General features: G+C 45.0%; 1 protein-coding gene across 1 annotated transcript; it reads left to right on the forward strand.

The window, feature by feature from the left end:
- The first annotated feature begins 20,863 nt into the window (after positions 1-20,863).
- Positions 20,864-22,993, forward strand: LOC136471585 (7-deoxyloganetin glucosyltransferase-like). The gene is made up of 2 exons (XM_066469329.1): positions 20,864-21,780; positions 21,879-22,993. The coding sequence occupies exons 1-2, from the start codon at positions 21,288-21,290 to the stop codon at positions 22,844-22,846; spliced, it is 1,461 nt and encodes a 486-aa protein (XP_066325426.1). The 5' UTR covers positions 20,864-21,287; the 3' UTR covers positions 22,847-22,993.
- The last annotated feature ends 4,490 nt before the right edge of the window (positions 22,994-27,483 follow it).

Below are 27,483 nucleotides of genomic sequence, written 5' to 3' on the forward strand. Positions count from 1 at the left end.
GCGCTCCATCCGAAGAAACGCCGAACAGCCTAACAGATCTCTCCCGAGCAGAAACGGGCATGCATGACCAGGTGCGCTTCACTCGGTTCCTCCTGCGCGACGATGATGGCCCTTTTCGGCTGGGTGAAAAAAAAACGGCCGATGCTGATTTATGGTGAAAAAAAAATACTGTTATTTTGCTGAAATGGTACGGCTGACGAGGATGGTTCCGAACGAATGCCGATGGTGGCGGTTAGTAGCTGGAAACTTCCTGTCATTTCGGTCGTCACCGATTACTTCACGCATCATCATCAGAAGGTCGTTAAACAAGTGTTGCTAGAGCAAATCATGCATCGACGACCCAACAACTTGGTCGCGGAGGAGCCACACCAGCTTAATCAAAAGCAATTAGCACGGCGCAAGTTGAGTGTTTTTTTTTGTTATGATGCAGAAGAGTAGTCGTGATGAATTTTTTTGCGGTCAGTGTTGTTAGACTTTGACGACTACTTTTTTTTCAGGAAAAAGAAGACAAATATTCCAATAAAAGGCATAGCCACGTAGACAGACTCAGTCAGATAAGTAGAGGATTTTCCAGCCGGCTGTTGCTGTTTGAAGTAGTAGCTAGTAGATATTAGTTGATTATAAAAATAAATCTTATAACTAAACTAATGACACTTATTATGCACTATAAATTTTAATTTTTTAGCTAAATTTACAATTAATGGACTCATGGAGAAACGAAAATCACATTATTCTTGGGGCCGAGGGAGTAAATAACTAAACAAAGAGTGGAGTGGCCGGAGGTGCACTTCGAAGACCGTGTCTCAACGTTGCAGATCAACAACAAATGGAGCGGATCCAGCGTATCTCCACTAATCACTTGATTATCAACCCAAGGAAGATATACAAGTACAAATCATTGATCCACTAGGCCATTACACAAACCCCTCCAGTCTACCACCTCTAAACAAAGCACTTAACGCGGCAAGCAAGCGGAGGATTATATGTTAGTTAGGCACAAGTGGCGGCGTTATAATACGTGCGATGCAATGCAAACCATGCTCCTGGACTAGCTTGATTTTTTTTAATTTTAACCCTTTTTTTAATATAATTTTAAATCTAACACTGTCGTTTTTTTTAAGCTAACACTTTTGGCCGCGCCTATTGCCCTGGCGTGGCCAAATGCCTGTACTGCGCCATGCACGGTGACGCGGCACAGGGCTGACGTGGCGCGGGCCGACCGGGGGGCCGCTGACGTGGCAGGTCCTGCCGCGCCACCAACCATGGCGCGGCAGTGCCGCCCCTGATCTGTGACGCGGCAGGAGCAGATATATACTCCGCGCGCGAGCCCGGTCGCCCGCACGCACGCCTGCCCTGCTCGCCCGCCCGACGCCCGAACGCCGCCGCCAGCGCCCTGCCTGCGGCCGCACGCGCCCGCCCGGCCTCGGCCGCTGAAAGGTCCTAATGGCTAGAGGGGGGGTGAATAGCCTAATAAAATTTCTACAACAACACTTAATAAAGTGGTTAGACAATTATGAGGCGAAGCGAGTGTTGCGCTAGCCTACTTAAAATGCAAGTCGCCTACCACAATTCTAGTTTAGATAGTGTCTATTCATACAATAGCAAAGACACTATCCTATGTTAGTGTGCTCTCAAAGACTAACTAAAGAGCCACGCCAACCAACCATGCAAGCTCTCACAACTAGCTACACTAAAGAGCTTGTCAACTAATTTGTGGTAAAGTAAAGAGAGTGATTAGGATAGTTATACCGCCGTGTAGATGAAGTACCAATCAATCACAAGGATGAATAACAATGAAAACCAATCACCTCGGAATCAATGATGAACACAATGATTTTTACCGAGGTTCACTTGCTTGCCGGCAAGTTACTCCTCGTTGTGGCGATTCACTCACTTGGAGGTTCACGCGCTAATTGGCTTCACACGCCAAACCCTCAATAGGGTGCCGCACAACCAACACAAGATGAGGATCACACAAGCCACGAGCAATCCACTAGAGTACCTTTTGGCGCTCCGCCAGGGAAAGGTCAAGAACCCCTCACAATCACCACGATCGGAGCCGGAGACAATCACCACCTCCGCTCGACGATCCTCGCTGCTCCAAGCCATCTAGGTGGCGGCAACCACCAAGAGTAACAAGCGAAATCCACAGCGAAACACGAACACCAAGTGCCTCTAGATGCAATCACTCAAGCAATGCACTTGGATCACTCTCAATCTCACTATGATGATGAATCAATGATGTAGATGAGTGGGAGGGCTTTGGCTTAGCTCACAAGGTTGCTATGTCAATGAAAATGGCCAAAGATACGAGCCACAGCCGGCCATGGAGCTTAAATAGAAGCCCCCATGAAATAGAGCCGTTGTACCCCTTCACTGGGTACTCTGCGCTCTGACCGGACGGTCCGGTCCACTTGACCGGACCTTGGACCTAGCGTCCGGTCCACAGATGGACGCCACGCGTCATCAGCTTCAAACGCTGTTTGTCAGATTCCAACGGTTATGACGCTGACCGGACGCTCCGGTAAAAACTGACCGGACGCTGAAACCTTAGCGTCCGGTCGAGTACAGTAAGGGTCGAAACCTGGTTTTCCTCGATCGGACGCGTCCGGTCCACCTTGACCGGACACAGCCCAGCGTCCGGTGGTAAACCCTAGCCACTATACTAACAGTCAACGCGACCGGATGCAGGCAGTCAGCGTCCGGTGCTTCTGGATCCAGTGTCCGGTCACTAGACCGACGCTGGCATCAGCTCTGTTCTCACTTCTATCTTCTCCACCCTTGCTCTAATATGCCAACCATCAAGAATTTGTATTCGGCGTAATAGAAAATAGGCATTCCATTTTCCTGCAAACACCTTGTGCACTTGTGTTAGCATATTTTCACAAATATTATCAAGGGTGTTAGCACTCCACTAGATCCTAAATGCATATGCAATGAGTTAGAGCATCTAGTGGCACTTTGATAACCGCATTCCGATATGAGTTTCACCCCCCTTAATAGTATGGCTATCAAACCTAAATGTGATCACACTCTCTAAGTGTCTTGATCACCAAAACAAAATAGCTCCTACAAGTTATACCTTTGCTTTGAGCTTTTTGTTTTTTTTTCTTTCTTCTCTTCAAGTTTAAGCCCTTGATCATCTCCATGCTATCACCATTGTCATGTTATGATCTTCATTTGCTTCTCTACTTGAAGTGTGCTACCTATCTCATGATCACTTGATAAACTAGGTTAGCACTTAGGGTTTCATCAATTCACCAAAACCAAACTAGAGCTTTCAGCCGCTCGCCCATGCCGCGCCCGGCCACTCCCACCGCGCAGCGCCCTAGCCGACCGCGCCACGAACGCCGGCGCATCAAGGCCGTCCGCTCCTAAGGTACCTCCCTCTTGATTTCATATTTTTTTTATTATTATGTAGTATAGTTATTATTTTTTGTATCTACTATTAGTGTCTTTGATCAAATTTATATAATAGCGTACTAATATTTATGAAACATAATATGTACTATTACATTAAGCATGGAGTATACTTTCGTAATAAACTTATTAGGAGATAGAAATATTGATACCATTTATTTAGTTTTGATCAAACTTAAACATACTTGACTACTCGAGAAGCAAGATATGTATTTATTTTGAAATGGAGAGATTACTTGTAATTTTAGAACCAAAGGTTTATATGGATTGATTGTGTATTTATTATCTAGTATAGTTAGGATTTTGGGTTTAGAGATTTAGGCTAGTTAGGTTAGTGAATTTGTTTATGAACTTACTAATGTTAATTTGAATTTTGTTAATTTGAATACTCTAACGCTTTGTTTATCAATTTTGTAATAGGATGGTCCCTCCCACGCAACACCCGTTGTACCCCTTTTCTGGAGGTGGAGTACGACGACTAGCATCGAGCATACATCTTGAGTGACAACGACGCAGAGGTGTCCTTGCCTCCTTTGAGGCCCTGTACTCACACTAGGGTGCATCAGTGGGACGAGCGTTATACGCCGTATATACGGCATGTTGGCTTCCTCGAGCTTATCTATGTTGTCAACCACGGTCTTCCACCCCTTGATCCAGCACTACTTACTGCAGCTGTGGACAGGTGCGAGTGCATTCTTTATACGTAAACTTTCTTGTAACAAATTGGAGGCAACTAACAGTCGTTCTATTCTTATAACAGGTGGAGGCCTGAGACCCACACGTTCCACCTACCTTGTGGCGAGATGACCTTGACGTTGCAGGACATCAAGGCTATTTTAGGCCTTCGGTTGGGGGGACTTCTAGTGACAGGGATAGTTGACAACAATCACTGGAGGGAGCTGGTGGCTCAGTTTACTAGTTTTCTTCCACCAGACGACGATGCTTCCAAGAAAAATAAGTGAGTAATTCAAGCCTATTTAATACTTGCATTGCTTTACAGCTGGCATCGGGTCTCATTTTCTTTGATCAATTACAAGAAAAGTTCTGGTGTTTCGTCGTCCTGGATCACAGAGCGCTTTGAGTACTTGGACCCATAAGTTGAGGAGGCACAGATTGACAGGTTCGCTCGAGTGTGGCTCTGGCACTTTCTTGGTGCTTTCCTCTTCCTAGATGCCTCGAGCAACACCATCAGCTAGATCTTCCTTGATATACTTCACCAGCCATGGGAGAACATAGCGGGATACAGCTGGGATAGCGTAGTCCTGGTATGGACGTATCGACAGCTATGCGTTGTCTGCCGTCGCACCTCAGGACATGCGAACCTTTGGGGTTGCTCCTACCTACTCTAGGTTTGGTGTTGGGAATGATTGCCCGTTGGGAGGCCCCTTAATAATAGTTTATCGGTAAGTACTTCGGTTCATTATATTCTTGCAGGCAGTTAGATATGATGAGATTATTTGTTGCTAATTCATTATCGTGTTTAATGCAACAATGGAACGGGCATGATACACTCCCTATAGCTCTATATATCTGGACGGAAGCACAATTAGTTAGAGGGAATGCGTGGCGTAAGTACAGGGAGTATACGAATGGTCTCGATGTCCTGACACAGCACCAGGTTACGCTCTCTATACTATCATAGCAATGTCTTCCTCGATGTACACTATATCAAAACCTAACACAATTATGAAATTTTAGGTGTTTTGGTGTCCTTGGGATTCTTTAGAGCTCCAGGACTATCTGAGTCCTGTCACTAGGGACAAGTCACACGAGTATTGTTGCGACGTCCCTCTTATTTTCTTCCATGTGGTCGAGATTCACTTGCCCATCTGGGTCTACAGACAGTTTGGAAGAATGACAGGCTGCCCACCACCGCTTTACTCCACCAATCAAATATTGCACGGGTGCGTTATCAATTAATAACAATGCTACAATTCAGATGTGTGTTTGGTACAACTAATATCGTTTTGTTGCAGGTTTGACCATAGGAAGAGGTACAAGACCAAGGATTGGCGCGTGACACACAGCTCATACATCCATTTGTGGCAGACTAGGGTACCACATGCGGTCCTTGCGGGTCCTCCACACGACTAGCACACCTTCGATGAGTACCTGCGGTGGCTTCATAGGTCTACGGGGACACATATCAAGCCTCCGTACACTAACATGGTGATTGATGAGGACTCGGAGAAAGATGTCATCGAAGATGTGTACGATGTTACCACTAGGGAGGACACACAACTACAGAGAGCCCTGCTTCAAAGATACGTGGTAAGATACTTAAATGGTACAATTTGTTATCCTTTTGGTATTAAGTATGTGTACTAAAACTGTCCAACCGTGTTTCTGTACCCAGGCGACACAATTGGCAAGGCTATCCAACGAAGCAGCGTTTCGGCTTCACAAGTCTAGAGGGCAGGGGCCAGGCGTTCTCGTAGCTTTTGTGAATGTAAACATAAACTTGTCCGTTTCAAAAATATGTCTTTATTGTATATGCGTTTGGCTAATGAACTAACTTTAACGTCTATTTATGCAGAAGGTGAAGAAGAGCTATAGGAAGCTAGCTCAGAAGTTGAGCTGCATGGACCAAGGATTGTATATGCATGCTGGCGTGGCATGAGGGTGATGTGTCGAAGACCGGGGCCACTGACCGATGACGTGGCAGGGTCTGCCATGCCACCGATCTTGGCGCAGTCCTTGACGCACCATGGCTCTTGGCGCGGCAGGATCAGATAAATATCGCCCACGAGCCGCCTGCCCTGCCTCCTGCCTACCACCCCTGCTCGAAGCGTCGCCGCCGCCACACCTGCAGTGCCTGCCGCCGTCGTGCCCACACGCCGACCACCGCGCCTACCTGCTTGGCCGTCCGCCCGCGCCGCATGCGCCTGCCGCGCCCGCCCACTCTGGCCGCGCCATGAACGTCGGCGCGTCACGACCGCCGTCCGCCCGCTCATATCAAGGTAGGCTCTCTCGATTTTATGTTATTATGATTGTTATTTTAGTTAGGGTTAGTGATTTAGGATAGTTAGGTTAGTGAATTTGTTAGGATTTGTTAGTGATTTAGGATAGTGATTTAGAATTTGTTAGGATAGTGATTTAGAATTTGTCAGTGATTTAGGATAGTTAAGGTTTGGTTAGGTAGTTAGCATTTAGGTTACTGTTAGTTAGGATTTTGGGTTTAGGATAGGTAGTTTTAGTTAGGTAGTTAGGGTTTAGGTTACTGTTAGGTAGGATTTTGGGTTTGGGGATTGATTGTCGGTACTTAGTAGTGCATGACACGGTGATTTGGAAGACTTGATGAAGTTTCGTCAAATGCTTATTTTTCTAGTGAAGTTGTTTAATATGTCTGTTAATGTTACTTTGAATATATACATGTGCTTTCATATTGTGTTCGTATTGCATAACAAGTAGTACAAATTTTGCAATGCTACATAAAATTTGAAAGGACCTTGATATCGCCTAGGAGGCCATGAGGGGGGGGGGGGTGAATAGGCCTATAAAAATTTAACTCGAAACTCTATTAGAACAGAGGGCGGCACTATCGGCCTTATAGGGCGGCACTGCCGCTCTTTAAAAATAAAGCAGACAGTGTTGATATTTCATAGATAGTAACATGACCCTCTTAGCAGCTTAATCCCACAAATTCAACTCAAAACTCTGTTAGAACAGAGGGCGGCACTGCCGCTCTTCAAAAATAAAGCAGATAGTGTTGCGATTTCACATATAGTAACCTGATCCTCTCAACTACTCAATCCTACAACTGAAAGATAAAATCCAGTTCGAAGACTGGATACCATAGAAATCTCACACAAGAGAGGATCGAGCTACTAAACCCTAACAACAGCTAGCAAAGAGCTGAACTAGCAAGAACACAAAGTGAAGCACGCGAAACACAAAATTTATCCTGTGGTTCAGCTCGCCACCAAGGCTTGCCTAAGTCCATATTGTTGAGGCATCCACAAAAGGATTGGCTCGCCACCAAGGCTTGCCTTGCCCTTGTTCTCAAATCAAGAGAATAAACTCTTAAAGTGAGGGGTAATTTCTTAGCTGCAGGATGAGGTTACAAATCTCCCAAGGCTGCCACATAAGTTGGCAAGCACAAGGGCGACACCTAGCCGGCTAGGAGCAAGCTCCAAGAGTAACAAACCCTAGAACCGCTGGCCAAACATGAACCAAATGCTCTTAGACTTTGGAAATCAGTGGATCTGCTCTCCAATCGAGTTTTGTTGTCTTTTCTCTCAAGTTTTGATGGTGGAAATCAAGGATTGCTTGGGAGCTTGAAGGAGCAACAATGAAGGAGAGAGAGATGAGCTTTGGTCTGTTCAGTTTCGAACTGAACCATTGGAGAAGAAGGCTCTCCATTGTGGGCCGGACCAAATGGTATTTATACCTCTTGGGTCCCAACGGTCATTTATGGGTGGCACTGCCGCCCTAGCCAAAATAGGTAGAATCTAGAGATTTTTGGCTATCTGCTTTGGCTAGGTAAGAGGATATAGATCTATAGTTTTGAGTATCTGGTTGCACAGTTGACCAACTATACTAGAATTCCTCTTTATAGTATGGCTTTTCCTAAACTCAAATTCAAAGCATAAAAGAATGTAAATGCCTTTGAGCTGGTTGCCACTTCATTTGGCAATTGAAAACTTCTATTATCTAATATGTTTTCCTCATTCTCATTATACCTTGATTATGTGACTTGAACCATTTCCATACATATGAGTTCACCTTCATGGCTTCAAGTCACTTTCACTAATGATTTGATCCTCAACACAATATGACTCCTCATAGCTTGATTAGTACCTCGACTCAATGCAAGTACTCTCTTCTTCACCTTAGCCATGGTACCTCGGTCACCAAGCCGTCGCTTGCCCTTCACCTTCGCTTAGTACCTCGAAGCCCTTTCCTTGCTATCTTCACCCTATCAAGCCATACTTAAGTCACATTATATTAAGCATCCATTGAAAAACATTTCATCAATATTTTGATCCTTGCTTGAATATTTTCTAGATATGAATGTTGAGATCAATCAAGCTTCAGTTTGTCTCACATAGAGACATACATGGATCAACATCAATATGGTCAAGCTAATTCATGATTCCTTATTCTCTTCTCATTTTGGCTTGACATTCCAATTCATATATTCATCCATGTAAGCAAACCAATGTAGAGACCGACTTATATCCACTATACATTGTCATTTACCAAGTATGTTTGCTTTCACATGATGCTATGATATCCCACAACATAGAAGCCATTTCATTGATTCCATTTGCATTGTTGTCTTTTGCTTGAACTAGATTGCTTCTAAAAACTTCCAATACAATAATGCATAGTTTGGCATTCACTTTAACATAATGTGGCATATCATCAAGTTTGCCTACTAGTTAAACCTTGTATATACTTGTTAATACACAACCCACAAGTATATGCAATAGACTCAATTTCCTGATCAACACTTAGCAAACTTATTAGACCTTTAATTATGTTGTCATTCAATTTACCAAAACTCACTAAAGGGCTAGATGCACTTACAATATTAATTTGAATATTATTAATTTGAATAATGTAACCCTTTGTTTATCAATTTGTAATAGGACGACCCCTCCCATGTAGCACCCGTTGTATCCCATTCTTGAGGTGGAGTATGACGACCAGCACCGAGCACACATCTTGAGTGACACCGACGCACAGGTGGTCTTGCCTACTTTGAGGCCCCGCACGCACACCAGGGCACACCAGTGTGACGAGTGTTACGTGCCGTATATACGGCATGCCGGCTTCCTCGAGCTTGTCCGTGTTGTCAACTACGGTCTTTCGCCCCTTGATCCAGCACTACTTACTGCAGCTATAGATAGGTACGAGTGCCTTCTTTGTACGTAAACATTCTTATAACAAATTTGAGTCAACTAATAGTCATTCTATTCTTATAATAGGTGGAGGCATGAGACCCACACGTTCCACCTACCTTGCGGTGAGATGACCTTGACCATGTAGGACGTGATGGCTATCTTTGGCCTTCGGTTGGGAGGACTTTCAGTGATGGGTATAGTTGACAACGATCACTAGAGGGAGCTAGTGGCTCAGTTCACTAGCTTTCTTCCATCGGACGATGAGGTTTCAAAGAAAAATAAGTGAGCAATTCAAGCCTATTTAATACTTGCATTATTTTCCTACAGCCATCGGGTCTCATTTTCTTTGGTGAATTTTAGGTAAAGTTCCAGAGTTTCATCATCCTGGATCATAGAGCACTTTGATTACTTGGACCCATAGGCTGAGGAGGCTCAGATCGACAGGTTCGCTATAGTGTGGCTCTGGCACTTCCTTGGTGCTTTCCTCTTTCTAGACGCCTTGGGCAACACCATCAGCTAGATCTTCCTTGACATACTACGACAGCCATGGGAGAACATAGCGATGTACAACTGGGAAAGTGTAGTCCTGGCATAGACATATCGATAGCTATGCGTTGCCTGCCATCGCACCTCAGGGTATGCGAATCTTGGAGGTTGCTCCTACCCACTCCAGGTTTTGTGTTGGGGTTGCCCATCAAGGTCTGCAGACAGTTTGGAAGAATAACAGGCTGCCCACCACCACTTTACTCCACCAACCAAGGATTGCACGAGTGCGTTATCGATTACTAACAAAGCTACAATTCAGAGGTGTGTGTGGTACAACTAACATCGTTTTGTTGCAGGTATAACCGTAGGAAGAGGTATAAGACCAAGGATTGACGCGTGACACACAATGCGCACATCCACTTGTGGGGAGACTAGGGAACAATAGCCGGTCCATGCGGGTCCTCCACACGACTAGCACACCTTCGACAAGTACCTGTGGTGGCTTCACAGGTCTACGAGGACACATATCAAGCCCCCGTACACTGAAGAAGCGATTGACGAGGACTCAAAGGCCACTTATTACAGGCGAAAGACAGATCAGGGCAATGCAGGTGAGCCTAGCCACAACAACAGGGTAGTGGTTGAGGATTGGTACTCGGACAATGAGTTGCTTACTCAGTATGTTTCTGACTGAGGGTTTTTGATTGCGTCGTCTGTTAGTTCCATGCTTTATTAATGATCAATGTAGCTATGTACTAGAAATTTCATTGTGTTGTCTTATTTTCCATTTGAACTATTAATGTATTGTACCCATGTATCATGTACTCGAATTACCCATGGTCGATCTTAAGTGATCACATCCGTTTGTATCATGCGTTGAGAATTTCTAAATCGAACATAATCAAGTGAAATTATTTCAAATACGATTCGACACTGGTTCTACCACGCCATAGCCTAGGTTCTGCCGCACCATAGCCCACGGTGTGGTAGTGATGCCCCATGCCTTACAACGTGGTAGCACTTGGATGCAGACAGAAACTGACCAGCCTAAATTGCAACTAAATGGGAGCTATTGTTGGTGCTGTAAACAACTATAATTGTTGCCATGACTGTGCGCAAGTTGAAACGAATATGAAGCAGATAAATGGATGACAAGTTGCCACATAACATTTTCATCCTCATAGTTGTACCCGCGAACCCTGATGGCCATGATCATATGAGAGCAAGGGGCATGCATGATCTGAGGGACGTTGCAACTGCACTCTACCTTTTCAAGATCAACTTAGTAGTTTCATCCACCATAACATTCACCACCCAAGCTTGTGCCACCCTTGCCCCGTACACTGAAGATATGGCGGCGAGGTCCATACAGTTCGGTAGTGTGCTGCTTAGCCAATTCCTCGGTCTCCTTCAAATGTTTAGCTCCGGCCTTTCCAAAACGCCCATGCTCAGCTATATTCCTCTGCGTAAGTTTCCACCTCTTGACAAAATATTCGTTGCACTTATGAAAGGAGAACTCAATAATTCTAGACGCAGGCAACAATCGAACTCCAGTGAATACACGGTTGAAGGACTTTGAGGAGTTAGTGATCATGATGCCATACCTAAAAACCCTCTCGTCATATGCTAATGCCCACTGAGCCTTCTATTCCATCTACGCCTCTAACCAGGCCTTACCCGCTTTATTTACCATCTTGTCTAGTTCTCTCTTTGTCTCCTTGAACTAGTGCTCTATACGTATACAACATAGAGCCTTTACCTTGTCACATACCTCCTACTTCCGCTGACGTTGCCAGAAATTAGCGGCAAAGTATCTCATGCACCATCTATGCACTAGATGCGGGAACCCATCTATATGCTCAGCTATAGCATTAAGAAGCCCTAGGTGACGGTTCGAGATCAAACATATAGTGCGAGATGGGCCAAGCACTTGTACACGTAGAAGCCGCATGAACCATGACCATGATTCATTGTTCTCTCCCTCTGCCATGGGTACTTTTTGGTCCTCAGGATCAACAGCAGCAGCCATCATCAAAGTGCCATCAACAAGTACGACTGGCCGACAAAACTAGAATGCATGTTCTATTTGCACGAACGACCAGAACACACGATAGAGGACATGCCTCAACGGGCCCTGAAAACACATCCCTCTAGTGTCCACAAATTATTTCAAGCCAAGATTGTAGTAATGCATTGCACATAAGATGCGGGGCACCCTGTTGTACGCTTCCTCCCAACTACCCCATCGAATCACTAGGACAATTTGCTTAGCACACCAAGCCTTTTCGTACTTCACATCGTACTTAACGAATTCAGTTATGGACTATTGTAAAGAAGATACCGAAATGTCGTTATTGTCATCAACGAGCCCCAATATACGACGGGCAAGGTAATGTGCAGTGAGCTGCTGATGATTTTCCTTCCCCCTATTTGATAGGAAAGTATGGGGTTCGACAACTTTACTTATCCTCCACTTGCCATCACTCTGTCTCTTTCGTGCATTTAACCTCTACATACAACCGTTTTTGCATATCACGTGGTACCTCAACTCCTGGTCTGAATGAGTGACGGTGTACGGCCTATGGTGATACACAACATGGTATTGAAGAAAGAGCTTCATCTCTGACATTGTATTGAATATCATCCCCTTCCTAAGGGTTTCTTTCTCATGGTCATACAATGATTTCCTACACATCTAGAGACCGGTGTCACAAACTGCCATATCGGTCATGCTGACATCCCTATAGTTCAGAACGCCTCTGAAAGGTACGTTCATCGACCTTAGTTGCTCAAGCTCAATCGCTATGTATGGTGGTGGTGGAACGTACTGTGAAGCGCCTCCTATTCTACCCTATGAATCATAGGGGGTACCATCCTTTGGCAAATCTGTGACTAGTCTACCCTGAGCCGGCATAGCATGAAGTACCTCAGTTGGTACTGGTAATGGCATAGCATGAACCGTTACTAGCATGGCATCAACCGGTGTTGGCATAGCATTTGTACCTCTTTGGTCATCATCAGAATCATCTGAATCACTGTTAACTACATCACCGATCCTGTCCTCCTCCTCCTACTCCTCCTCTTCCCGTTTGAACTCATTCACATCGAAGTCATTACTTATACAGCCTACTGTAGTTGAATGAAACTGCTCCTACGTCAACTGACCGTCCAAATCCATATTATCCTGAGTTGCTTCCCCTTCGACCCCAAATTCTTGTTCATTGCCTCCAAAACCATCAATGGACGGGCCGTCCTAAACACCCTGCATCCTGTACCCATTCTCCACCACCACCTCAGCCATGGGCACATTGGAACCTTGGAGCACCCAAGTATAGCAGGACCAATGAGCAGGGTCACGCAAGGGCATGAGGACATAGTGTGCCCTAGTCTTCCCAGTATCAAACCTCCCCTTCAATATGAAATCACCACCAAACTTTGTATTCAAACGGACACAAAGGTCGTTGAAGCTAGAAGGTTCATCAAACCATTCCAATTTTTCTTCCATATCCTCAAACATACCATCTTTTCTCCTAACACTTCCTCCGTATAAAACTCTAACACAACAATCCATCCGCAAAAGCATTTCAAGAAACTCCATCAAATCGTTGAAATCGTCATACATAATGTCCATAGTAATATTAATACCTATTCTAACTATAACTATACTAACTAATCTAATATTAACATCTATACAAGGCTAATTACAACAACTAATTAGACTAAATCCAATATATAACTAGACTCGCTAACTGTACTAACTAAACTACCTAACTTTATTATCTATACTAACTTACTATATTACCTATACCAACTAAACTAACTAACTTTACTAACTATACTTTACTAATTATACTAACTTTATTTATTTTACTAACTTACTATACTAACAATGTCGATTCAATCAATAAATACACTAGGGGAGTACCTCGCGGCAACGGTGCTCTTCCTCGGCGGCGGTGGCGTGCAAGATCGGGCTGGGAGACGCGGGCGGGCGCAGCGGCTGGCCGGCGGCCGTGGCGTGCCGGAGGGGGTGGCGCGCCGGCGTGCGGGCGCGGGGGGCGCAGCGGGCTGTCCGGTGGCCGTGGCATGCCGACGTTCAGTCGCGCGGCGGCCGACGTGCTCGGCGGCAGGCAGGCCCTGCCGGCGACCAGCGCAGGCGGGCGCGGGTGCGGCGGGCGCGGCGGCCGCGCCCTGATCGGTGGCGCGGCAAGCCCTGCCACGTCACCGGTCAGCATTTCCGGTCGTCGCCACGTCAACCACCCGCCGCGCCACCATGCATGGTGCGGGCATTTCGCCGCGCCATGGCAATAGGCGTGGCCAAAAGTGTTTGTTTTAAAAAAAACAGTGTTAGATTTAAAATTAGTTTACAGAAAGTGTTAAAATTAAAAAAAATCCTTACTGGAGGCTCTCGGTGGGTGGTGGTGGGTGGGGTAGGCGGGTGAGAAAGGGAGAGGAGGAGGGGGCTAGGTTCGCTGCACACGCCCAGGGGTGTGACGAAACAGGAGTGACACGCGGGGACCTGGGAAAGCGTTTTGCATGCACTGAGATCTATGGTACCAAAACTAGGCGCTTCTGTTGTTCTATTCTAGTTCTAGTTAGGGAATTTCTGTTCCCGAGTTCAAAAGATGACTACCTCACTAAAATTATATGTTTATAATATATCTTTTAAAGTCATAAGTATTATAATACTAATATTTTCTATAATGCTAGTTAAGTTTGAAGAAGCTTGACTCAATTAAAATGTAAAATTATATATTTTTAGGACAGATATAGTATCCAAATCCCATCTTAAATGAATGTTATTTTAATTTAATATATAATTTTCTCATTTATATGTGTATATACGTGGTCAGCGTCGAAAGAGATTTAAGTCATTTAACCGAATAGGTTTCAATTTCAAGCAATATGTCCCCTCTTTTCTCCTAAGCTGTATGACAATTTCTATTTATTTTTTCCCTATCTATAGCACTAGAAAGATGCCATCTCGTTCGTTTTCTGCTCTATGTATTTCTTTCACGACTCTTGTGAGGCGTTCTCACATTACACTACGCATAATAGCGTTTTGTAAGCGGTCGATAATTGCAGCTAAAAAGCGTTTCTTCGTTTGTTCAACACAATGAACATATTAACGTTACCCGAAAGAGAAATCCATATATCACCTCGATCTGTACCAAACAAGCATGCATGTATGTTGTACTGTTGTTAATCCGATGAACATAACCTTATCCAGAAAAAAGATCAGAGAGTTTAGTGGAGGCCACAATTGTATACTTTAATGTGGAGAGAGAATATTATCCTTTTAAGTAAAGAGAATAATTAGTCATCGTTAGGATGCTCACTCTTTATATATCCAATTTTATTAAACTGAATTTTATTTGTTGCTTTTACAACCGTGCCCATTTATCCCAGGCGGATCTGGCTTGGTGTTAACTGTTTTAAGATCCAACTATATGGAAAGTATGGCAGAACTATCCGAAATAACACGTTTTCAGAGACGCTCGTTTTCCACTAGACACTAAGCACCCCGAAAATTAGCTATATTGGACAGTTCCGTCGAGCACACCACACAAGAGAACTCGAATCAATCCACGTTTTACCTCTAGAATCCAATAATGAATACGAGCTTACAATACTTAATCCATTTCATACAACAAGAGTTCTTAGAAATTATTTATTACAATACCAGGGTTCAGAGTGCGATAATTAAACAGCGGAATAAAAATAAACATCTAGCGAAAACGATACAAGAATCCGTCTGTGACCACCAGAAGAATCCTCCACACCAGAGCTACTCCTCAAGCTGCACCTGCAACAGGGTAAAATAAACCCTGAGTACACAATGTACTCGCAAGACTTATCCGACTAGTAGGAATAGTTTTTCTGACTCCAAAGGATATGATAGGTAATATGGGTTTGCTATTTTTTTATTTGCGAAAAGCATTACTAGAAGTACGTCATTAAGATCAAGTTTAATTAGCAGTCATGATTACTTCATTAGCTAACCATTCTTGGTAAGCACATGTTCTACTTTCAAGCAAGAGGTGAGCAATCAGAATCATTTCACTATCTTTTATCTTTCAGTTCTTACTACGGTGCTAGATCATAGCCAAGTCGTACCGTCTCACGGAAACGGCGATTTGCGAACCAATGTATTCTAGCTGGGTACTCTGAAACATACGTCCCATTTGTACCTCAGACACAAACAAGACCAACCCATTCCACTCCTGTCGAGAGGTCCAGGTCCCCGTCCAAACTTGGACTCCAAGCCCCCACACTTGAGACCCGGTCTCAATATGGTGCTTAGACCTCCACCTTTCCCCGTCTCCAATCAGTCGGTCTGGAAAGAGCCAGAACCCACGACAAGAGCATAACGAGTCTTCCCGCTCCCATAAGTAAGTATGTGCTCAGGATAAAAAGTCTGTGACCTGACTACCATCCACAACAACGGATGGTCCTCAATCGATACGGATAGGGAAATAGTATAACCAAGCTAAGCCCCGTTGGTCGTGGGACATAACCTGTTACACCCACCAATACCCATACCACATCCCTGCTCGGTCTCCATTTTCCTTTCATCATTTTTATCATAAGAATAATTATAATAATCACCTGTTGTGAGTAACGGCATATTACTCATGCTACCAAAAACCTAAGCATAACAGCTACTCGAACTTATACTAGTAAGACTCATAGGACATTTATATCTATGCAGGTGGTTTTCATAAGATTTATGTAACGTAAATACACATAACATATATATACAATGATTATAAAAATAAGGGGTTATGCGCCGGGGCTTGCCTTGGGTAGGCGCGGTGCGCGGTGTCAACTGTGTCAGTCAGTGGCGGCTCCGAGACCTCCTCCTACACGAGAATCTCCTCATACTCCTCGATGATCTCTTCGAACTCGTGATCGTCGGTGGTCACGATGTCCACTGACTCGTTCTCTATATGCATGCGATGATGATGCAACAACTTAGCTTTTAGACAACAACTCTTAAAATAAGAGTACACATGTTAAGCTACTAAGCTAGCTCTAATGACTAAGATACTAAGCTAACTATTAGCTCTATCGAATCAAGTGTCAAGCTCACCCTAACAAGTGCTTAATTTCCTAAATCAATGTCATGCTCTTATTCAAATTAAAGGTTTAATGGATATGTAGATACCCTAATAAACAAGCTATATTAGGGATACAAAAAATACAGTAAGCACATAATAATACAATGAAGTTACTGTAAAAATTTTAGGATCAAAGCTATCACCAATTTACCACAAAAAATCCTACAATAATTACCCTAATAATATTAAGCACTTTCAAACGATTTAATAGCCCTTAGTATCAACACAAATATACATAATCTATCTATACTACCAGATAGATCACAATTTTAGAAACCTAACAAAATTTATTTCGTAATTTTTGGACACCTACACGAATTTATATCAATTATACAAATCTAGCTCAGAAATTGAAATAGAAAGCTATTACTAATTCCTTAAGAAAAAGAAAAACAAATTCTACTGCGCGGCCCACAAACACGCAGCCCGCGCAGGCGTGGCCCAAGCGCGAGGCGACCCACGATGGGGAAGCCCGCACGCGATGGCACTTTTGCAGAAACGTCCTCGCGCTATCCGATATTAACGCGACCGCTTTGCGCACTATTCCTACAGACAGCGCTTATGCAAGGAAGCCCTCGCATTAACCCGTCTTCGCAACGGATTGGTCCCCGACGTCACCGCGCTCGCCGGCGCGGCATTGACCGACACTAAGCAGCTACCCCGGCGAACTAGGGACCCCTACGGCGCATCTAAAGAGCCATGCTCACCTACGAGCCAACGCGCAATGATGGGCAGCGATTAGGAGACCAGAGACGAACTACAGTGGCCCCTTAACCGCGATGATGGCGGCGGCGTTCCGGTGAACTAGGACAGCTACCGGCTTAACCAGCTAGCGTGCGAGCAGCAGGGGCTCACCGTGGACCTGGACGAGGTGATGGTATGGCCGGGGGCTGCCCGAGCGAGGCAGACCACGTGCGACTGAAAGGTCCTTATTTGGTTTTGGTAATTGAGTGACAACTTAGGTGGACTAATTATGTTTATGTGAGATACACAGGTGATTAGTCCACAGATACATGTGTGTGAGCAACATATGCCATGAAGGTAAAAATGGCTTGGAGATGTTGCAAAGCTCACACATGTGATGATGAAGGAGCTTAAATGCACATGAGACATGACATTGAGTCATGTGATCAAGGCGGAGAAGATCAAGACAAGACTTGGCTTGATGGACCGGTTGCAAGCGTGAAGGGCAAGTCGAAGGCTTTGGAGTGATGGACCACGTGGCGGTGAAGCTTGAGCAAGACTTGGCGCCGATGGACGATGGCAACGGTGAAGAGCAAGTAGAGTCAAGATCGATGAACCAATATGATCATGTGATGATATGAAGTGGATCATATCATTGTTGATCGTGTTGGTGCATGTGTTGCATCGACATTGAAGGAGATGGAATGGAATGCACAAGGCAAAGGTATAACCTAGGGCATTTTATTTCACCGGTCATAGGTGTGTAGAGAAGTTTATGACCGGGTTTAGGATAGATGGCCGTACTATCAAGAGGGGCAAACTTGTTTGCATATCGGTCATCTAGTGCCACTCGAGTGATCTAACTTTGCATTGTCGCTAGGATCGAGTGGCGTGGCAAGTTGAGTGGCTAACATCCTTTGGGAAATGATTGTGAAAATACTAACACACATACACATGGTGGTGTACACTTGGTGGTGATTGGCACATTTACAAAGGAGGTGGTGTTTGTAGGGGTGAGATGGGTTTGGGTCCCTCTCTCCCTCCCGCCGGATGCAAATTCTGGTGGTTAGCACATTGGTGCAAGGGTGAAGAAGTTAGAAGTGAAAACGAGTTGGTCGTGAAGATGCCGACGTCGGTCAACTGACCGGACGCTGGATCTGAATGCACCGGACGCTAGAAGGCTGTGTCCGGTCAGGTTGACGTATGGTGACGCAGTAGCTGGAGTGTGACCGGACGCTGGCTGCGTCCGATCGCGTTCGACCGGACGCGTCCGGTCATGCTCGGGAGCTTACTAGAAACGACCGGACGCTGGGAGGTTCAGCGTCCGGTCAGTTGAGTGCTGCTGCGTCCGGTCAAGTCAAATGACCATTGGAACCGGGACACGTGGTCGTCTGCGAGCGACCGGACGCTGAGGTCCAGCGTCCGGTCAACACGACCGGAGCGTCCGGTCGGCCCGACCGTTGCCCAGTGAAGGGGTAACGGCTAGTTTAGCCCTTGGGGCTATAAATAGAAGTGGCCTTCGGCCATGGCTGGTGCTGAGCACCTCAAGGGACTTAGTGTCCATACTTGTGAGTGCTTGGGAGCCCTCCATCACACATATACTTGATAGTGATCATTCGATTGTGTGAGTGAGCGATTCTAGTGCGATTGCATCGTGAGGTTGCATCGAGTGGCACTAGGTGATCAAGTTGCAAGCCGGTGATGCTTGTTACTCTTGGAGGTTGCCACCTCCTAGACGGCTTGGTGGTGGTCTCCGTCGAAGCGTGCAAGAAGCTTGTGCGGCGCTCCGGAGAAGTGCTTGTGAGGGGCATTGTGCTCGCCCCGCGGGAGCCGCGAAGAGCAACTCTAGTAAAGCGTGTCATTGAGCTACCCTCACTCAAGGGGTAGGTTCTTGCAGCGCCCGACGTGCGGGCTTAGCGGGTGATGCTAATTAGCCGCCGAACCACCAAGTGAGCGGTCGACACAACGGGGACTAGCGTGTTGGCAAACACGTGAACCTCGGGAGAAAAATCATCATGTCAACCTTATTCTTCCCATTGATTTGCATCCCCGTTACACAAGCTTGCAATTACTTTTATACATATTAAGCTTGTGTAGTTGCTCTTGTGATTAGATAGCTTGTGTAGCTTGCTAATTACCTTCTTGCTTGTGTAGCATAGAAATAGCTCCCTTGCGTGGCTAATTTGGTTTTAGTAACCTTGTTAGTCACATTGCTTAGTTTGTGTAGCTAAGTATTTGCGCTCTCTAATTAGACATTGGTTGCCTTATTATTGAGCATTGCTAGTGAGCATCGTTAGCTTTGTGTTTTTGCTTACTAGTATATGTAGGAGCTCCCTTGTCGCTTAAAGTACTAGTGGCCTAGGTTTGTGTAACCTTGCTCCTAGAATTGTTTAGGGGAGCTCTAGCTAGCCCGGCACCTTTGTTGCATAATTGTTATCTTTGCAAGGTGCTAGTGAACATATATAGTGGGGTATAGTCTTGGCTAGACCGATAGTTTTAATTCCGCATTTGTATCGGTTAGCCGACGCAATTAAGTTTTAGAAAAGACTATTCACCCCCCCTCTAGTCGCCATCTCGACCCTTCAGCGATCGAGCGGCACGACGGCGCACCGCGGCGGACACGACCGCGTCAGCAACGCCAGGGTAGCGGTAGAGGTACGACTAAGGAGCGTAGGGCGACGTAGAGGTGAAAGCGAAGCTAGCAGTGCACTTGGATTGGGTCGGGGTGGACAGATGGAGGACTGCCCACGGCAATGGCCGAGCTCGGCCTTATCGGCACGGCGGTGGGGAAAAACTCCAAATTGGAGCTTGGCCGTGCGAACTTAGGAGCTTTGTGCTTTTGCTTACTAGCATGTTTATGAGCTTCCTTGTTGTCTAAAGTACTAGTGGCATAGGTTTGTGTGACCTTGTTTCTAGAATTGGTTAGGTGAGCTCTAGCTAGCCCAGCACCTTGATTGCTTAATTAGGATCTTTATAAGGTGCTTGTGAACTTCGATAGATGGGTGTTGTCTTGGCTAGACCGATTGTTTTAATTCCGTATTTGTTTCGGTTAGTCGGTGTGATTAAATTTAGAAAGGACTATTTATTCCCCTCTAGTCGTCATCTCGATCCTACACTGTCCCGGAGCATAGGCACACAACGCGCTGAGTGAGTGAGCGTAAGAACAAAGCGAGCGGGCGACTTATACGGGTTCGTCCGGACATATGTGGCGGTGCAAACTGACGCTAGTGGATTTGTTTGTGACGAGTTAGGCCCTGTTTAGTTCCCAAAAAATTTCACCCCAAAGTGTCACATCGAATCTTGCGGCATATACATGGAGTATTAAATGTAGACGAAAAACAAAACTAATTGTACAGTTGAATGAGAAATCGCGAGACGAAACTTTCAAACCTAATTAGTCTATAATTAGACACTAATTATCAAATATAAACGAAAGTACTACCGTAGCCAAAATAAAAAAAAAAATTGGCAACTAAACGCGCCCTTAGACGGGTTGGATGATCCGCAGGACCGACGAGCTCCTCGGGTCGGGGTCTTATACAAGTTTGCCACCTGCAAGCAGTGCGTGATGCAATCAATCTGCATTATTAGACTCGCTCTGTCTTGCTTATGACGACTTCAGTAGAGACAAAAACTACAATCTAGCTCACGGACGTCAGTCTCGCGGGAGACGACTATACAGTCGAGTCGTCGTCTGCACATTACCCTCCTCATCCTGTAGTCACACATGGCGAGGCCACACGTGGTGGTGGTGCCGTACCCGTGCGCCGGCAACGTGAACCCGGCGCTGCAGATCGCCAAGCTGCTACACCACCACGGCGTCTACGTCACCTTCGTCAACAGCGAGCACAACCACCGCCGCGTGCAGGCCACCGAGGGCCCAGGCGCCGTGCGCGGCCGGGATGGCTTCCGCTTCGAGGCCATCCCTGACGGTCTGTCCGATGCCGACCGCGGCAAGCAGGACTACGGCCGTGGCCTGGAGATGGCCGTCAGCACGAGCTGCGCCGCGCCGTTCAGGGACGTCATCACGCGGCTCACCTGCACGACGGGTGTGCCGCCCGTCTCGTGCGTGCTCACCACGATGCTGATGAGCTTCGCGCTGGGCGTGGCCCGGGAGCTGAGGATCCCGACCATGACGTTCTGGACAGGCAGCGCGGCCTCGCTGATGACGCACATGAGGCTCCGGGAGCTTCAGGAAAGAGGGTACGTGCCACTCAAAGGTAAGCCACGCACCGACGAAGCAGCGCCAAAGGGAAAATCTTTCGCCAGGATGAGCATACGCGTTTCATCGATCAATATTTGCGGCATGTGCACGCAGATGAGAGCTTGTTGACGAACGGCTACCTCGAGCGCACCGTCATCGACTGGATCCCCGGCATGCCACCGATCCGCCTCGGCGACTTCTCCAGCTTCCTCCGCACCACCGACCCGGACGACTTCTGCCTCCGCTTCAACGAGTCGGAGGCCAACAGCTGCACCAACGCCGGCGCCCTCATCCTCAACACCTTCGAAGGCCTGGAGGCCGACGTCCTCGCCGCTCTGCGTGCCGAGTATCCGCGCGTCTACACCGTCGGTCCCCTGGGCTCCCTCCTCCGCCGTGCACTCAAAGGCGCCGCCGCCGACTCGGCGCCCGGCGGCGGCCTGAGCCTGTGGAAGCAGGACGCCGAGTGCCTCGCGTGGCTGGACACGCAGGAACAGGGCTCCGTCGTGTACGTCAACTTCGGCAGTCACACGGTGCTGACGCCGGAGCAGCTGGCCGAGTTCGCGTGGGGCCTCGCGGCGAGCGGCCACCCGTTCCTCTGGGCTATCAGGGACAACCTCATCCGTGGCGGTGGCGGTGGCCTGGCACTTGAAGCGCTGCCCCCAGGATTCACGGTTGAGACGGCAGGGCGGTGCCGCCTGACCCCGTGGTGCCCGCAGGAGCAGGTGCTGCGGCACGCGGCCGTGGGCTGCTTCCTCACGCACGGCGGGTGGAACTCGGCGTGCGAGAGCGTCGCCGCCGGCGTGCCGATGGTGTGCTGGCCGGGGTTCGCTGACCAGTTCACCAACTGTAAGTACGCCTGCGACGTGTGGGGTGTCGGCGTCCGGCTGGATGAGGAGGTGAGGAGGGAGCAGGTCGCCACGCACGTCGGCGAGGTGATGGGAAGCGAGGAGATGCGGAGGAGAGCGGCGAGGTGGAAAGAGGAGGCAGACTCCGCTGCCTGCCCCGGCGGCTCGTCGTGTGAGAACCTGCTAAGCATGGTGGGAGCGCTGATGAAAAGCACACCCAACGACTCAAATAAATAAGCCTGAAGTGCTGAAGGCTCAATTGAATAGTTACTAGCCACTGCTGCCCGCGCTTCGCTGCGGATGATTTGCTTGGTATAGAAAAAGGCTCATATGTCTAATATATTTTCTTATCTTGTTGGTACGGAAGGTGATCTCAATGTTACATGGTGCCTATTCTAGACCAGCAAATCAATGACACCAGTAGGAACCCCCGTGGCAAATGGCACGGACGCTAAGCACAAATAACTGGTCATCTTGGAAGAATTGATTCATTCATTATTATTGTGTAAAAGGAGCATCAGAACAACAAACACATAAATATATATTCTGTAATCGAAATACTAATTAATATTCAAAGTATTACAAAATAGAAATCATTAAAAAGTCAAAGTTGCCTATGAACACATTATCTATAGTAGGTACAATCTAAGCCTTATTCTTTCTGTTTGAAGTAGGTGCTCAGAATTGACAGCACATTATGATAATATGCAACATGGGCATCACCACTCTTTGCTTGTAGGAAAAAGATCTGCGAAAAAAAGGAGAGCTATCACGGTGTTGAACAGATATAGTGAGTTAACTGAGTGAATATGAGACTTGTGCCACTGCATAGAGGTTTAGGTGGGTTCAGACTCCATATTGCATAGAAGCAACAAAAACTAAACAGGAAGGTTCTGTGAACTGTAAAGCAACAATGTATCATTTATATACCTTATTAAATGGTCCCTTTCAATGAGAATGGAGATTTCATGGTCTTATGGTGCCAGCAACTGTAAAAGCTTGTGACACTATTTAGGTAGGCAAGCTGAGATGTGTTTCTTTGTTTCAATGAACAGAACTATTTAAGTATGATATGTAGAGGAGGTGGTGCATATCAGTGTTCATTGTCAGGTGCTTTGGTGCAAAGCATTATCGAAACTTCATGCGCTCCACATAGTCAAATGCAAAGTATTGATAGCTTGAAGACTCATTATAACCAAGTAACCATGATGCATAAATAATAATTAGGCAATTTGGATGCCTCAATCTCATCAGTTAGAATGGTTGCATTAGGGAAAAAAAGACAGTTTGTACCGAGGCAATGAGATGAAGAGCTTTTTCTGTAGCGAAGCATAATGAACCTGGATGATGATATGGATCTTTTCGCTTGAGATGGCAATAGCTGTCATACTTGACTTGTCAACTACTCCAGTACCAATAGCCACCTAAAGAATTGCTAGCAGGTTCACCTGTTCAGTGTCAAGAGATATCGCACGCAAAGAAACTAAAATAACTCAACGCACCAGCATGCATAAATAATTAGGTACTTTGGATGCCACAATCTCGTCAGCTAGAACGGACAAAATTACATTTTGTACCAAGGCAATGAGATCAAGGGCTTTTCTGTACGAAAGCATAATGAATCTGGATGGTGATATGTATAGTTTCACTCGAGATGGAAATGGTTGTCTTAGTTGAGTTGTCAGCTACTCCAGCCGCAATAGCCATGTAAAGAATTGCTACTACTCCGAGATAAGCAGTTCCACGTGTTCAGTGTCAAGACAAATTGCAGGCAAAGAACCTAAAAGAACTTTAGCCAAAAAAAAGAAGGAAAAGATAAGCAGCTGTTCAGTGTCGAAAGAAATTGCAAGGAAAAAAACTCTCAACATTTATGCATAAGATATGTTGTAGGATGATGCAACTATTTGGCCGTGGCATACCTATATACCTTTTTTTAATCGAAAATGTTAACATGGACATGAGGATCTCTGCTGTGCCGTGACGGCCAGCTTCTTTGGATTCAGGCATCCAGAGTTCGGATGCTAGTTCATACAGTGATGTCCAAACGCTATTTATAAACGCAAGATTGTTCATTACACAGCACAATAAGTTGTGAACCAAAAAATTATTTCTGAAACCTGATACTGTTGAAAGGAGAGTGTCCTGTAAACATGCACATAGAGAGAGTGAGTGAGAGAGTAGGCTATGAAATTAGACATCGTAACTTGAACCACAATTTTTTTTGCTACATCTTATTAATAATTTCATTTACAAAAGGGTAGCATGGGTCATTAAGTTTTAGATTGATACAATTAGAAGAGATCTGATACTTTGGGTTCGACTAAACACGTTAAGCTATCAGATTAATAAGGAACGCAATGGTATTAGCCTTGACCTTTCCCTATATATCATCTAGTTGATGATGTTTGGCAAGTAAGCTAAGACCATGTAGGATCTGTATTGGCATATAGCTAATTCCTCTAAATTGGTATATATATATACATATATATACATATATATATACACATATATATATATACACACACACACACACACACACACACACATATATATATATATATATATATATATATATATATATATATATATATATATATATATATATATATATATATATATATATATATATATATATAGAACTACTATCCTGTAGCTGGCTACAGAATAACTTATTCTGTAGCCACTTTGAGTTACGATAATTACTATGTTATTTTACGAGATTATAGTAACTCCTTACTAAGTGGTTTAATATAACGTTATGGTAAATATTCCCATGTGTTATAGTAACCCAACTATCGTAAATATGTATTTATATTATGGTAAATTAGTATATAAAATTATAGTAAATGGAGGTGGCTACAGAATAACTTATTTTGTAGCCGGCTACTGAATAGCCTCTCCCTATATATATATATATATATATATATATATATAGAGAGAGAGAGAGAGAGAGAGAGAGAGACTGACCGACATGGACGAAGTCAAGTCTGTTTCAATGAAGCCGGAAAGCAACTAACTATGGTAGGATAGGAACATTACCTGCCTTACCAAATATTGAAGGGAAATTCGCTCTTAGGCTGACCAATGCATTGTATGTTCTGCGGAAAGCAACTAACTATCGTAGGATAGGAACATTACCTGTCTTATCAAATATTCAAGGGGAATTTGCTCTTAGCTGACCAATGCATTCTATGTTCTGGCAGGTAAATATTGAGAAAATTACTGAAAATTTTGAAACGATGTATGTTGCTTATTCTATCACCAATTTTGTGAAATTACTGCGAAAATATTGTATCATCCAGCTAAGGTGTGCAAACCTTTGGCATGCGCTCGCGCCGCAACCTTCTTTTCTGCAATAAGAATGGCAATAAGCTATAAATGTTAGATATTTAGGAACAATCGTTGTACAGATAAATGTTCTATTACAGCGAAGCAAAAAAAATCCAAAGACAGTTCCTGTTCTCTGCTTCGCAAGCATTCAGCATTGTGATTTAGCATAAGAAAATGCAAGTTCATTTCCTTGTGTTGGATCAATTAGTAAGGCCATTTCTTTTTGTACTATCCTTGAAGATTATGTGTTCACATCACTGAATCTGAATTGCCAGCAGTAAGCCTATTTTTGTGACGTAAATTATGAATTGACATTGCACTTTGGCCTCTCAGTTTGAATATACTAACAGCCCATCAAAAGAGTAAACAGGAGGCAAAAAGTTGGTACAAATTACCAGTTTCGAAGCTATTCCAGTATGTTACTTTAACCCATCCTTTTTTTGCCTCATTCCAACTGCATAAAAAAATATGTTAGGTGGCTAGATGCTTAGCATATTCAAAGTACGTGAGGCATATACAGTAAACAGGGAAAACCCAGTTCATTGTTATGACATGTTTATAATGCTCGGTACATACAGAAGGGATGCGACATCAATAACATAGTGTTAAAGTGCAAATTGTAAAAAAAAATTAGCTCTTTATTTCCTACCTTCTTTGAGGTATAATCTTGCATATTATCACATAGGACATCCAGGAGTTGTAGAACCTGAAGCTCACTGAGCCTGCACCGTATATAGAACCAAGCATATAAATACAAAAGTAAGCAATGAAATATGTGTATATGGTAGATAAGTATGTGAGGCCACACGATGCTTGTGAAGAACTAAAGATGGACTGGTCTCCTTGTGGAATGTTAATTAAGGGATAATTCCAATAAATATTTGTCCAGTAAATATGTATGTGGCATGCAAAAAAAAAATTACCTGTAATCACTGTCATTCGCCTCCCTCCGACCTTTACAATTTAAGCGGCTGTGCAAGGCCAAGTGATTTGTCGGCGTCTCCTGCATTAGAGGATTCAGGAACACCCAAAAATTGATGGAATGGTGCCAACACCAAGAAACTAATATAATAATATGCTGCTAAGATTATGGAATGTTTGCTCTGTGAATTGGGAAAAGAATTCGTATCTGCCAAAGATAGTAAATATACTATTTAATCGAAATAAAACCGTAATCAGCATTGCGAAGAATGGCTGAAAACTCAGAATCACTAAATTAAAGACAACTGAGAGAGAAGCTATTGATTCACTTACACTCGAAATTCCAATCTCTAAGTCCGCCTGAAAAGAAGATGAAGAGACACATCAGAATGTATAAAGTGCGCATCACAAATTGCTGGAATAAAATGCAGCATACAAAAGACAAATCCCATTTGCCGACAATAGAAAGGCAGTAAGAGGTAGTGGCCTATGTCACTGGAACTCAAAATTGAGTCTTCCAAACAAATCGGTGTATTTCCCACTACCTGAGTCCAGCATCTCATTAATCCATTCAGGGTGAGGACAAACCGGCCTCTAGCAGTGGCAGTGGTAGGCAGGGGAGG

This window comes from Miscanthus floridulus, chromosome 8, assembly GCF_019320115.1.
Source record: "Miscanthus floridulus cultivar M001 chromosome 8, ASM1932011v1, whole genome shotgun sequence".
Taxonomy (NCBI): domain Eukaryota; kingdom Viridiplantae; phylum Streptophyta; class Magnoliopsida; order Poales; family Poaceae; genus Miscanthus; species Miscanthus floridulus.

Bases quoted from the DNA above. Each gene is read 5' to 3' on its own strand.
- LOC136471585 (XM_066469329.1), top strand. From the start codon at position 21,288: ATGGCGAGGCCACACGTGGTGGTGGTGCCGTACCCGTGCGCCGGCAAC. The intron at 21,781-21,878 runs GTAAGCCACGCA...ATGTGCACGCAG, and splicing joins AGGGTACGTGCCACTCAAAG to ATGAGAGCTTGTTGACGAAC.